General features: G+C 39.9%; 1 protein-coding gene across 1 annotated transcript in view; it reads left to right on the plus strand.

Annotated features, from left to right (window-relative positions):
- Positions 1-12,864, plus strand: part of thoc5 (THO complex 5) — a 30,818-nt gene that overhangs the window by 4,493 nt on the left and 13,461 nt on the right. The window contains exons 2-8 of the mRNA XM_034170156.1: positions 1,236-1,379; positions 3,735-3,848; positions 4,292-4,389; positions 4,510-4,656; positions 6,345-6,459; positions 6,608-6,740; positions 6,861-6,938. Of these exons, the coding sequence (XP_034026047.1) occupies positions 1,236-1,379; positions 3,735-3,848; positions 4,292-4,389; positions 4,510-4,656; positions 6,345-6,459; positions 6,608-6,740; positions 6,861-6,938 (829 nt within the window). The remainder of the gene's footprint in view (positions 1-1,235; positions 1,380-3,734; positions 3,849-4,291; positions 4,390-4,509; positions 4,657-6,344; positions 6,460-6,607; positions 6,741-6,860; positions 6,939-12,864) is intronic.

Here is a 12,864-nt window from a genome sequence, read left to right on the forward strand (position 1 = left end):
CAAATAGTACTCCTCATCTGAGTCTCTGTAATTTCCTGTTCTTTTGAAGCAAAATCATTTCAACAGTACACAGAGATTCTTTGAAGAAACCTAGTATGAAAGACATCCAGTTGTCTTCTGTGGTCACTGGTTAGTGTCCAGGTCTCACAACCATACAGTAAAACAAAAAGCGCCAAGACCCTAAAGTCTTGGCCCTTCATTCTTCTGTAATGGCATCACCATTGCCAAACATCACAATCTATGGACCTCATCGCTTCCAAAGCACTTCAAAGATGTTTCTCAGACTCAACTGCCAAGGACCAAGAGACATGAATGTCACTGCCGAAATAAATTTGTTTCTCTGCAAGTTATGACATGTTCACGACAGATACACTTCTGATGACCTAGTCCTGGAAGTCATTGAACATCTGGTTCTTAGTCTTGATCCAGGACCATCACAAGCCCAGACAGTCTGGCTACTCACTCAACTTCTTAAGTGCTACAGTCAGTGCATCCATTGATTCCACAATCACAAGATAAAGTGTTTTTTTTTTTTTTCAATTTATTTTCATTTATATAGTGCAAAATCACAACAAAGTTGCCTCAAGGCGCTTCACACAAGTAAGGTCTAACCTTACCAACCCCAAGAGCAAGCACACAGGTGACAGTGGTAAGGAAAAACTCCCTCTGATGATTTGAGGAAGAAACCTCAAGCAGACCAGACTCAAAGGGATGACCCTCTGCCTGAGCCATGCTAGCGACACAATTGACAAAATAATTTACAAAATGAATTAACAGGAAATTTTGCCGGTGCACAGGATGGGAGGGTTGCAGAAGTAGACACTTCTGCAACTAGCTAGTGGTGTTGGCCCATAGAGCTCCTCTACTGTCACCTGATGTTGCAAATTAATTTTCTATTCTCTTACAACAGATGAAGAAAGGGTTAAGGTCACAACTACAATGACTGGAAGTGAATGGGGCACGCTTGTGTCCTGACTTAATTGGTCTAATCAAATGCCCCCGTACGCTTACTGTTTTTCTGCACATGCGCACATTTATACCTTGCTGAATTTGGTTTGGCATGGTAAACAGCTAATTAATTCATCCAGTACAGAGTTTTGTTCTTTTTTTTAATTGAGTTGTTGGATGCAGTCATTCAACCTATTTTATGTAGATGTGGTGAGTAAAATACGTTGTTTCTATAAATGGCATACATCCATTGTAGAAGTCCATGTTTGTTTTGCTTTCATTTACAGAATGTACGTATGTATAATGAGGAGGTGGAGCTTGATGGCAGGGATCCTGAGCAGGACTTCCTGCAGTACAAGGAGTCATGTGAGGCTTTAACTAAACTGATGAGTGAGATCCAGGAGCTTAAAGCCAGTGGAGCCAAGGACGAGGTAGGATTCATACTACAAAAACACACACCAGTCTACAAAGAATGACTACCCCATTGTAGACTGTCTGAATCAAGTTTATTTTACTTATTTATTTTTGTCCTGTTCTGACTCATTTAATGTTGAGTATCTGATGATATCAATTCCTGAGCTGATCATTTGTATTTTTGTTGATAATACACTTGCAGAGCACTTTAGTCATCAATCCAGACTATATGATTGACTTGATTTAATTGATTATTAATCAACTATGAAATTAATCAACTATTTTGATCATTCCTATTTCCTCTACATATATTGCAAAATTATTACAGTTGCTGATTCAGCACATTCCTGCTGGCCTCACAGTTTTTTATTTGTGTCTGTAACATGCAGTGAGTACCCACACCATGCCAGAAATATTTTGTTAATAGCACTGATGAAAAATATGGCTAAATATCCATTGATTTGGATGTCGATGTTAATTATGTTACTGGCAGTCATCTGACTTCTGGTGTCTGCATCAATTAAAGTTAGTAATCAGAGCTTTCGGCAGAAGGCATCTACTCCAGATTTTAACGAGTATTGTCATTTTTAAAAAGTTGGACATTAACAGTGCAAGAGAGAATATTTGAGTATATTTTGCATTGCACTTTTTTTATCAATCACTTTCTCACAGTCTGTGTGACCTTATGGTCCCATTAGAACTCCTTTTCAGCATCTCCTGTTTAACATTACACATCTGTACTGCTAACGTCAACATTCAAGTGTAAAACCTTCTGATTCTTAAGCTCGCCTGTGTGATTGTGTCCTCCAGCTGGCATTGTGCGTGCGACTGAGCAGTAATGGGCCACTCTTGGCGCATTTCTTTATGACGACAAGCCTTAGATATTTTTTAAAAATTAATTAATTAATTAATTAATTAATTAAATGCACTCAACTAGACTAGATGCTTTGCATCTGGCATTTATTGATAAATATATAAATGAAGACTCAATACAGCTTCATGTGTCGCAACGATATTTGATAATTGTTCCTATGTAAATGAAACTGTCCCATTAAGTTTCTACAAAATTGGGACGATGTTTCATTGGCTTCTTTTCTCTTTCTGATCAACGTCCAGATTCTCTGAATTTAGTTTCTTAAATGGGAATACTTTCTGGTGCATTTTACTAGATTTCTGGCGGTAAACTGAATATCTTGTGGTTGTGGGGAAAAACAAGACATTTGAAGGCATCATCTTGGACTCTGGAAAACATTGACATATTTCACCACTTTGTGACATTTCATGCACCTAACAACTAATCGATTTATCAAGAAAATAAATGATTGATTGATTAAATGATCTTATAAATAATAATTTGTTGCATCTGTGACAGAGGCCAGCAGGAGTCACTGTGCATGTGGTAGTCAATAGGCCTCACTTCCCCAACAGCCAAAAGATATTCTGGCCACTCAGGCCAGAGTATCCAAAGCAAAAACATGTCTGAGTCAAACCGACTTTGCTTTTCATGACTTCCACCACACTTCTGGGGCACTGTATGTTGAATGTAAATGACTTTTTTTTAACTTTCTTTTTTTTTAAAAGCAACCAGGCCCCTTCTGCTGGGGTAGGGTTGAGCTCAGCTCTTTACAGCTGCCTGACTGCTGCAGAACACCAAGCAGACAGAAACAACATGTATGATTTTAGAGTTTACACGTTTTTGACAGTTACTAACTATGCCAGAAAAAAAACGTTACTGGACTAAGTTAGCGGAACCAAATTTAGCGTAAGCTAATTGGTCCACTGATGGTTTTTGAAGTTAGCTGAAAAGCTAATCCACTAACAAAAAAGTAGCTTTACTAATTAGCAGTTAGCAGATTAGCGGAGCTGTGCCCACCACTAAGAAAGGACAAACATGGTCGGGTCTACAATGACCAGCCATTAGCAGTGGCAATCTGGTCCGCAAAGCTAGCTGTCATTTAGAGTAATCACGCTCCAAATTATGTATAACTTTTTGGTTTAAAATATCTTAAACTGATAAGTGATGCAAAAATGTATTTCTCATGAATATGGAAACTAGTTTTAGAGGGGGAAAAAATATGCTGTTTGCACAGAAGAACAATGATAATCTGTTGTGCAAAATGAAATATACATATTTAAGAATTTATTTATTTATTTAATTTTCTTCCTGCGGTAGTATTCATACCAGCTATTAGCTAGATCCTTGAGTGTAGGAATTGAAGGAGTAAAGTTAGAATGTACATGCCTACTCTACTATAAGCGTTTGAGTCATACAATGTAATGTATTTAACAACGCAGCCTTCTGCACATGGTCCAGACTAGGTTGAATTTGTCTTCATCATGACTGGAGACAAACTGCTGCCATCTCTTTTCAGTGTTCAGAGGTAGAGCGCAGACGTATGCAGAGCTGCATCCACTTCATGAATCTAAAGAAACTCAACCGTCTCGCCCATATGCGACTGAAGAAAGGCAGAGATCAGACACATGAGGTAACTTTCAGCTGCTCCCCTACACGTGGTGTCAACATGGGTTACTACATAAAAGTTATTTCCTTTATTTGCTGAAAAAGTGCTGCTTCTTCAAGTCCTTTTGTGCTGACTTTTAAAACCAAGCAGAGCACCAAGCACTTTGTTTTCATAAGTACCTGCAGTTACTGTCAGTAAAAAGGGTTTCTATACCCAGGAATTCTGTACTTTTGGATCACTTATCCTGGTTGTTATTGAAATGTGTTTTGAGATTCTTGTTTCACCTTTTGGCATGTATTATTTTAGTGTGTGTGTGTGTGTGTGTGTGTGTGTGTGTGTGTGTGTGTGTGTGTGTGTGTGTGTGTGTGTGTGTGTGTGTGTGTGTGTGTGTGTGTGTGTGTGTGTGTGTGTGTGTGTGTGTGTGTGTGTGTGTCCTTTCCAACATTATCAGTGTCTTTTCCACTCAGGTAAAGCAGAAAGTGGATGTGCTGCACCTTCAATTGCAGAACCTTCTTTATGAAGTTATGCATCTTCAAAAGGAGATCAGCAAGTGTTTGGAGTTCAAGTTAGTAAATAATCTTATCAACCAGAGCAGCCTTTTTTCAGATCTGTACATAATCAGACCTACTTGCATAAAAACCTACTTAAAACATTTTTATGTGAATGATCCTCTACTGTATCTCAGGTCTAAGCATGAAGAGATAGACTTGGTAAGTGAAGCAGAGTTTTACCAAGGGGCTCCTGAGGAGATTTCAAGGCCTCAACTCACCAAAAGTGATCCCCATCAACTCACACTGGCCAGGCTGGACTGGGAGCTTGAACAAAGGAAGAGGTACACAAACTTACACATATAGTGCATCTGGAAAGTATTCATAGCGCTTCACTTCCTTAACTTTTTTATGTTACGGCCTTATTCCAGAATGGATGAAATTCATTTTTTTCCCCTCAAAATTCTATGCGCAATACCCCATATTGACAATGTGAGTTTTTGTTTTTGTAAATTTCTTAAAATAAAAACAAAAAAACCTAAGAAATCTCATGTACATAAGTATTCACAGCCTTTGCCACAAAGCTCAAAATTGAGCTCAGGTGCATCCTGTTTCCACTGATCATACTTGAGATGTTTCTACAGTTTAATTGGAGTAAATTCAGTTGATTGGACATGATTTGGAAAGCACACACCTGTCTACATATAAGGTCCCACAGTTGACAGTGCATGTCAGAGCACAAACCAAGCATGAAGTCAAAGGAATTGACTGTAGATCTCAGAGACAGGATTCTCTTGAGGGACAAATCTGGGGAAGGGTACAGAAACATTTCTGCTGCTTTGAAGGTCCCAATGAGCACAATGGCCTCCATCATCTGTAAATGAGAGAAGTTTGGATCCACTGGGATTCTTCCTAGAGCTGGCCACCCGTCTAAACTGAGCGATTTGGGAGAAGGACCTTAGTCAGGGAGGTGACCAAGAACCCGATGGTCACTTTGCCAGAGCTCCAGCATTCCTCTGTGGAGAGAGCAGAACCTTCCAGAAGGACAACCATCTCTGCAGCAATCCACCAATCAGGCCTGTATGGTAGAGTGGCCAGACGGAATCCACTCCTTTGTAAAAGGCACAAGGCAGTCCGGCTGGAGTTTGTCAAAAGGCTCCTGAAGACCATGAGAAACAAAATTCTCTGGTCTGATGAGACAAAGATTGAATTCTTTAGCGTGAGTACCAGGCATCATGTTTGGAGGAAACCAGGCACCATCACTACAGTGAAGCATGGTGATGGCAGCATCGTGCTGTGGGGATGTTTTTCAGAGGCAGGAACTGGGAGACTAGTCAGAATTGAGGGAAAGATGAATGCAGCAATATAGAGCGATATTCTGGATGAAAACCTGCCCCAGAGCGCTCTTGACCTCATACTGGAGTGACTGTTCATCTTTCAACAACACAATGATCCTAAGCGCATAGCCAAGATTTCAAAGGAGTGGCTTCAGTACAACTCTGTGAATGTCCTTGAGTGGCCCAGGAAGAGCCCAGACCTGAATCAGACTGAACATCTCTGGAGAGATCTGAAAATGGCTGTGCACTGACGCTCCCCCTCCAACCTGATGGAGCTTAAGAGGTGTTGCAAAGAGAAATGGGCAAAACTGCCCAAAGATAGGTGTGCCACGCTTGTGGCATCATATTCAATAAGAATGAAATTGTTGCCAAAGGTGCATCAACAAAGTATTGAGCAAAAGGTGTGAATACTTACGTACACATGACTTAGTTTTTTATTTTTAAGAAATTTTCAGAAATTTCCAAAAAAAAAACAACCTTTTTTCATATCACTATGGGGTGCTGTGAGTAGAATTTTGAGGGGAAAAATTAATTTACTCCATTTTGGAATAAAGCTGTAACATAACAAAAAGTAAAGCACTGTGAATACTTTCTGGATGCACTGTAGTTTAATGCATCTGGAGCATATTGTGGTCAATCAGCCTCATCATTTTAGCAGTATACAGTAACTGTTGAGAGTTTATGGTGGGATACAGGTTGGCAGAGAAATACAAGGAGTCTCTCACTACAAAGGACAAAATCCAGAAAAGCATTGAGGTGAAGAAGGAACATCTGAGGAGCCTGCAGCCAGGACTCAGTGCGATCATGCAGGTACTGTCACCGTCTGAAAGTTGTCCTGTCATGATTTTACTTTGGAGTTGGTGATCTTTTTTCTTCCAGATTTAGCAGTATGCTGTTTATGCAATATTTTAGCACCTATGAATCATCTGAATGGTGTAATTTTGTTGTTTCTCCACAGGCCTCTCTGCCAGTGCAGAAATATCTGTCTATGCCTTTTGAGCAGACTCAGAAACAGACAGAAATTGCCCGTCACCTCCCTCCACCTCTCTATGTCCTGTTTGTTCAAGCCAGTGCTTACGGTCAGGCCTGTGGTAAGAAGTCATTGAAGAACTGCCTATATTTCCAAACGTGTTAGATGGTTGAACTGAGCTTTCTGGGACTGTTGGATATTAGTTTTTATGACTGATAATTGATTCATGTGTTCTTTTCAGACAAGAACCTGATTGTGTCCATCAGTGGTGATGTGGATCAGGCCAGGGCATTGTCCAAACCACCAGAAGATTCCCAAGGTACAGATACTGCTTTATATGGCTAACATGTGTTCAGGGTTTTTTTGTTGTTGTTGTTTTGCAGACCTCACTTTCATCACTTATTCTCTGATGTTGTATGAACTTTTCACCAGCTGTCATGGAACTGAGACTATTGACTTCCGGTCAAGCCTCGCAACATGGTGGCAGCATAAGCGTGTGCTCCCGACAATTGTTCAGATATTGCCCGTTAAAACTCGATTTGACCACTTTTATAAGTGACAGCTCCATTTTAAAACAAGGGCAACCACAATGCTTAAAGCAAAAGGTAAAAAACTCGGAGATCGTGATGAAGAAGAGTCGGTTAGCATCGAGGGAGAAACCATGCTACCTGTGGACGAGGAAGAAAAGGACAGCGCTAACTTGACCATCATTCTGAAGGAATTAAGAGAATTTAGGAAAGACAGCTCCCAACAGCTGAAAGATATTCGTGAGGATATTCAGAGTGCTAATAAGAGAATAGAAAAGGCGGAGGAGCGGATAGCTGCAGCAGAGACGCGCATCCAGGCATCAGAGGACGCGCTGCTGGAGCTGCTCAAACTCCACACACAACTCCATGCTAAAACTGTTGACTTGGAGAGCTGCGCAAGACGGCAACGTGAAAGAGGGTCTCGAAGATAATGACCCAAACATGAATGCATTTGTGGAACGCCTGCTACGTGAAAATCTGTCTGTGCCATCATCCGTGGATGTGAGAGTGGAGCGCTCGCATCGCGCTTTAGTGTCACGGCCACCCCCAGACGCATCTCCGAGATCAATCATAGCTACGTTTTCCAGCTACAGGGTAAAAGAAGAGATCCTGAGATTGGCTTGGCAGAAACGTGGCTTTCAACTGAGTGGAAGAGCGGTGAATCTGGACCATGACTACGCGCCAGAGATTCTGCAGAAGCGGAGGGCATACGCGGAGGCAAAAGCAGTTCTGAAACTTAAGAAGATACGCTTTCAAACTCCGTTTCCAGCGAAGTTAAGAGTCTACTACGAGAGCGGACCTGTGCTGTACAGGTCTGTGGAAGAGGCGATGCGGGATATGAACAAGAGAGGGCTCACAGTTACGGAAGTGTCCAGTCCAAGCCCGACACCAGTCTTGGATCAAATTCGGCAACTAACTTGGAGCACAGTTAAGACCAAGACCCGCGCTGATAACACGAAGGCTCCTAGCTATCAAGAAAAATTGCAAATGTTTCGGAGGTAAAGATAAGGACTGAGCATGAAGAGCGCAGGTGGTGAGTTGTTCATTGTCTAAAATGGAAGGACTATTGAAATAATAAGAGTCAAGAATGATTGACAGTTCAGACTAAAAGTACTAAAAGTAAAACTGCTTAAGGCTAGTTTAAGGTGATATGTCGGGACACAAGGACAGTGGACAGTAAAATAGCTTGTTTTACTCTTGTAGGCCCTCACCCTCCAACGAGGGGACGAGGCTCTCCCTCTAACCCCCTTTTCCAACTGGGGTCATTCAGGATCGTCAACGTGATCCCACTTTTGGAGGTCAACTATTTTTGTTCATTATTCCTTTTTGTTCAAGCCTGTTCTAAGGCACGTTGTGTGTTTTGGGGTGTTGCCGTAATGACCTGTTGTCAAATATATATTGAAACGTATATGTGCAGATAATGAAAGTGGTTAGTTATAATGTGAATGGGTTACTCAGTCCAGTCAAAAGAAGCAAGATTCTAACTAAACGAAAACGGATAAATACTGAAATAGCATTTGTACAGGAAACCCATCTTTCTGAAACAGAACATGCCAAACTCACTAGAATGGGATTTAAATATCAATATTCCTCATCTTATTCTGCAGGTCATAGGAGGGGAGTGTCAATTTTAATCTCAAGTAAAATTACATTTGAAACACTATTTGGAAAAAAAAAGATAAATAAGGCAGATATGTCCTGTTAAGGGGAAATATGGATGGTTCACTAATGACCTTGCTAAATGTCTATGCCCCCCCAAATTCTGAATGGAACTTTTTTAGGCAAATATTTGATTTAATAACAACTGAAACTCAAGGTATTTTAATCAATCAATCAATTTTCTTTTATATAGCGCCAAATCACAACAAACAGTTGCCCCAAGGCGCTCTACATTGTAAGGCAAGGCCATACAATAATTATGTAAAACCCCAACGGTCAAAACGACCCCCTGTGAGCAAGCACTTGGCAACAGTGGGAAGGAAAAACTCCCTTTTAACAGGAAGAAACCTCCAGCAGAACCAGGCTCAGGGAGGGGCAGTCTTCTGCTGGGACTGGTTGGGGCTGAGGGAGAGAACCAGGAAAAAGACATGCTGTGGAGGGGAGCAGAGATCGATCACTAATGATTAAATGCAGAGTGGTGCATACAGAGCAAAAAGAGAAAGAAACAGTGCGTCATGGGAACCCCCCAGCAGTCTACGTCTATAGCAGCATAACTAAGGGATGGTTCAGGGTCACCTGATCCAGCCCTAACTATAAGCTTTAGCAAAAAGGAAAGTTTTAAGCCTAATCTTAAAAGTAGAGAGGGTGTTTGTCTCCCTGATCTGAATTGGGAGCTGGTTCCACAGGAGAGGAGCCTGAAAGCTGAAGGCTCTGCCTCCCATTCTACTCTTACAAACCCTAGGAACTACAAGTAAGCCTGCAGTCTGAGAGCGAAGCGCTCTATTGGGGTGATATGGTACTACGAGGTCCCTAAGATAAGATGGGACCTGATTATTCAAAACCTTATAAGTAAGAAGAAGAATTTTAAATTCTATTCTAGAATTAACAGGAAGCCAATGAAGAGAGGCCAATATGGGTGAGATATGCTCTCTCCTTCTAGTCCCCGTCAGTACTCTAGCTGCAGCATTTTGAATTAACTGAAGGCTTTTTAGGGAACTTTTAGGACAACCTGATAATAATGAATTACAATAGTCCAGCCTAGAGGAAATAAATGCATGAATTAGTTTTTCAGCATCACTCTGAGACAAGACCTTTCTGATTTTAGAGATATTGCGTAAATGCAAAAAAGCAGTCCTACATATTTGTTTAATATGCGCTTTGAATGACATATCCTGATCAAAAATGACTCCAAGATTTCTCACAGTATTACTAGAGGTCAGGGTAATGCCATCCAGAGTAAGGATCTGGTTAGACACCATGTTTCTAAGATTTGTGGGGCCAAGAACAATAACTTCAGTTTTATCTGAGTTTAAAAGCAGGAAATTAGAGGTCATCCATGTCTTTATGTCTGTAAGACAATCCTGCAGTTTAGCTAATTGGTGTGTGTCCTCTGGCTTCATGGATAGATAAAGCTGGGTATCATCTGCGTAACAATGAAAATTTAAGCAATACCGTCTAATAATACTGCCTAAGGGAAGCATGTATAAAGTGAATAAAATTGGTCCTAGCACAGAACCTTGTGGAACTCCATAATTAACTTTAGTCTGTGAAGAAGATTCCCCATTTACATGAACAAATTGTAATCTATTAGACAAATATGATTCAAACCACCGCAGCGCAGTGCCTTTAATACCTATGGCATGCTCTAATCTCTGTAATAAAATTTTATGGTCAACAGTATCAAAAGCAGCACTGAGGTCCAACAGAACAAGCACAGAGACGAGTCCACTGTCCGAGGCCATAAGAAGATCATTTGTAACCTTCACTAATGCTGTTTCTGTACTATGATGAATTCTAAAACCTAACTGAAACTCTTCAAATAGACCATTCCTCTGCAGATGATCAGTTAGCTGTTTTACAACTACCCTTTCAAGAATTTTTGAGAGAAAAGGAAGGTTGGAGATTGGCCTATAATTAGCTAAGATAGCTGGGTCAAGTGATGGCTTTTTAAGTAATGGTTTAATTACTGCCACCTTAAAAGCCTGTGGTACATAGCCAACTAATAAAGATAGATTGATCATATTTAAGATCGAAGCATTAAATAATGGTAGGGCTTCCTTGAGCAGCCTGGTAGGAATGGGGTCTAATAAACATGTTGATGGTTTGGATGAAGTAACTAATGAAAATAACTCAGACAGAACAATCGGAGAGAAAGAGTCTAACCAAATACCGGCATCACTGAAAGCAGCCAAAGATAACGATACGTCTTTGGGATGGTTATGAGTAATTTTTTCTCTAATAGTTAAAATTTTGTTAGCAAAGAAAGTCATGAAGTCATTACTAGTTAAAGTTAATGGAATACTCAGCTCAATAGAGCTCTGACTCTTTGTCAGCCTGGCTACAGTGCTGAAAAGAAACCTGGGGTTGTTCTTATTTTCTTCAATTAGTGATGAGTAGAAAGATGTCCTAGCTTTACGGAGGGCTTTTTTATAGAGCAACAGACTCTTTTTCCAGGCTAAGTGAAGATCTTCTAAATTAGTGAGACGCCATTTCCTCTCCAACTTACGGGTTATCTGCTTTAAGCTGCGAGTTTGTGAGTTATACCACGGAGTCAGGCACTTCTGATTTAAAGCTCTCTTTTTCAGAGGAGCTACAGCATCCAAAGTTGTCTTCAATGAGGATGTAAAACTATTGACGAGATGCTCTATCTCCCTTACAGAGTTTAGGTAGCTACTCTGCACTGTGTTGGTATATGGCATTAGAGAACATAAAGAAGGAATCATATCCTTAAACCTAGTTACAGCGCTTTCTGAAAGACTTCTAGTGTAATGAAACTTATTCCCCACTGCTGGGTAGTCCATCAGAGTAAATGTAAATGTTATTAAGAAATGATCAGACAGAAGGGAGTTTTCAGGGAATACTGTTAATATGTGCAGGTGATTTTAATCTGAGATTAAGTTTGGATCTTGATTCATCTAACCCAAGAATAACTCAGCCTAAACTTATAAATAAAAAATTCAAAGGTGCACTGGATGATCTGGGATTGGTTGATCTGTGGAGACATCTTAATCCAACAACAAAAGACTATACAATTTTCTCAAACCCACATTCGTTTTTCTCACGAATTGACTACTTTTTTATTTTTAATAAGGATCTTCACAGGGTGTTTGACTGTACAATAGGCAGTATGGATTTATCGGACCACAGTCCAGTAACTTTAGACATAGATATAAATATGGATCGTAAAAAAACCATGTGGAGGCTAAACAATTATGTTTTGTGCCAAAAAAAGAGTCAAATAAAGCAGATATCAAAGAGTACATAGAGGACAATGATAATGATGAGATAACTCCCATAATACTTTGGGATGCTTGTAAAACTGTCCTTAGAGGAAAAATAATAGGCTATAGTTCAAATCTAAAACATTCAAGGCAGCATAAATTATTGATACTGGAATCTGAATTGACAAAGCTGGAACATTATTATAAACAAAAAGGGGACCACAAAATAAAAACAGAAATAGTCAAAAAGAAAAACAAAATAGATGAGCAGTACACTATAGATATTTAGAAGAAAATGATGTTTACGAAGCAGACGTACTATGAGGGTGGGGCAAAAGCTACTAGACTGTTGGCTTACAAATTAAAAAAACAGCAAGTAGAAAACTCAGTTTACAAAATTAGAAATTCTGAAATAAAGCAGATTGAATATAAACTACCACAGATTCAAAAATGTTTTGAAACATACTATAAAAAATTATGCTCAAAGGCTCCATGTGACCAAGTGAAAATGCAGAGCTTTTTTGATCAACTTAATTTACCAAAGTTGACAATGGAACAAAGAAAAGATCTTGTAAAACATATTTCAAAAAATGAAATTGAGGCGGCAATAAAATACCTTAAATCAAATAAAATGGCCGGACCAGATGGGTTCTCGCCAGAATTTTACAAGGAAATGAAGGAATCCTTGGTTCCAATTTTAGAGCGTACTTTCAACTGGATCTTGCAAGAAAATAGAACCCCTCCCTTGTGGAGTGAAGCGGTAATATCATTAATTCCAAAGGAAGGCAAGGACAAACTTGAATGTAGCAATTTTAGACCAATAAGTGTCCTGAATCAG

This window comes from Thalassophryne amazonica, chromosome 5, assembly GCF_902500255.1.
Source record: "Thalassophryne amazonica chromosome 5, fThaAma1.1, whole genome shotgun sequence".
In the NCBI taxonomy this organism is placed as follows: domain Eukaryota; kingdom Metazoa; phylum Chordata; class Actinopteri; order Batrachoidiformes; family Batrachoididae; genus Thalassophryne; species Thalassophryne amazonica.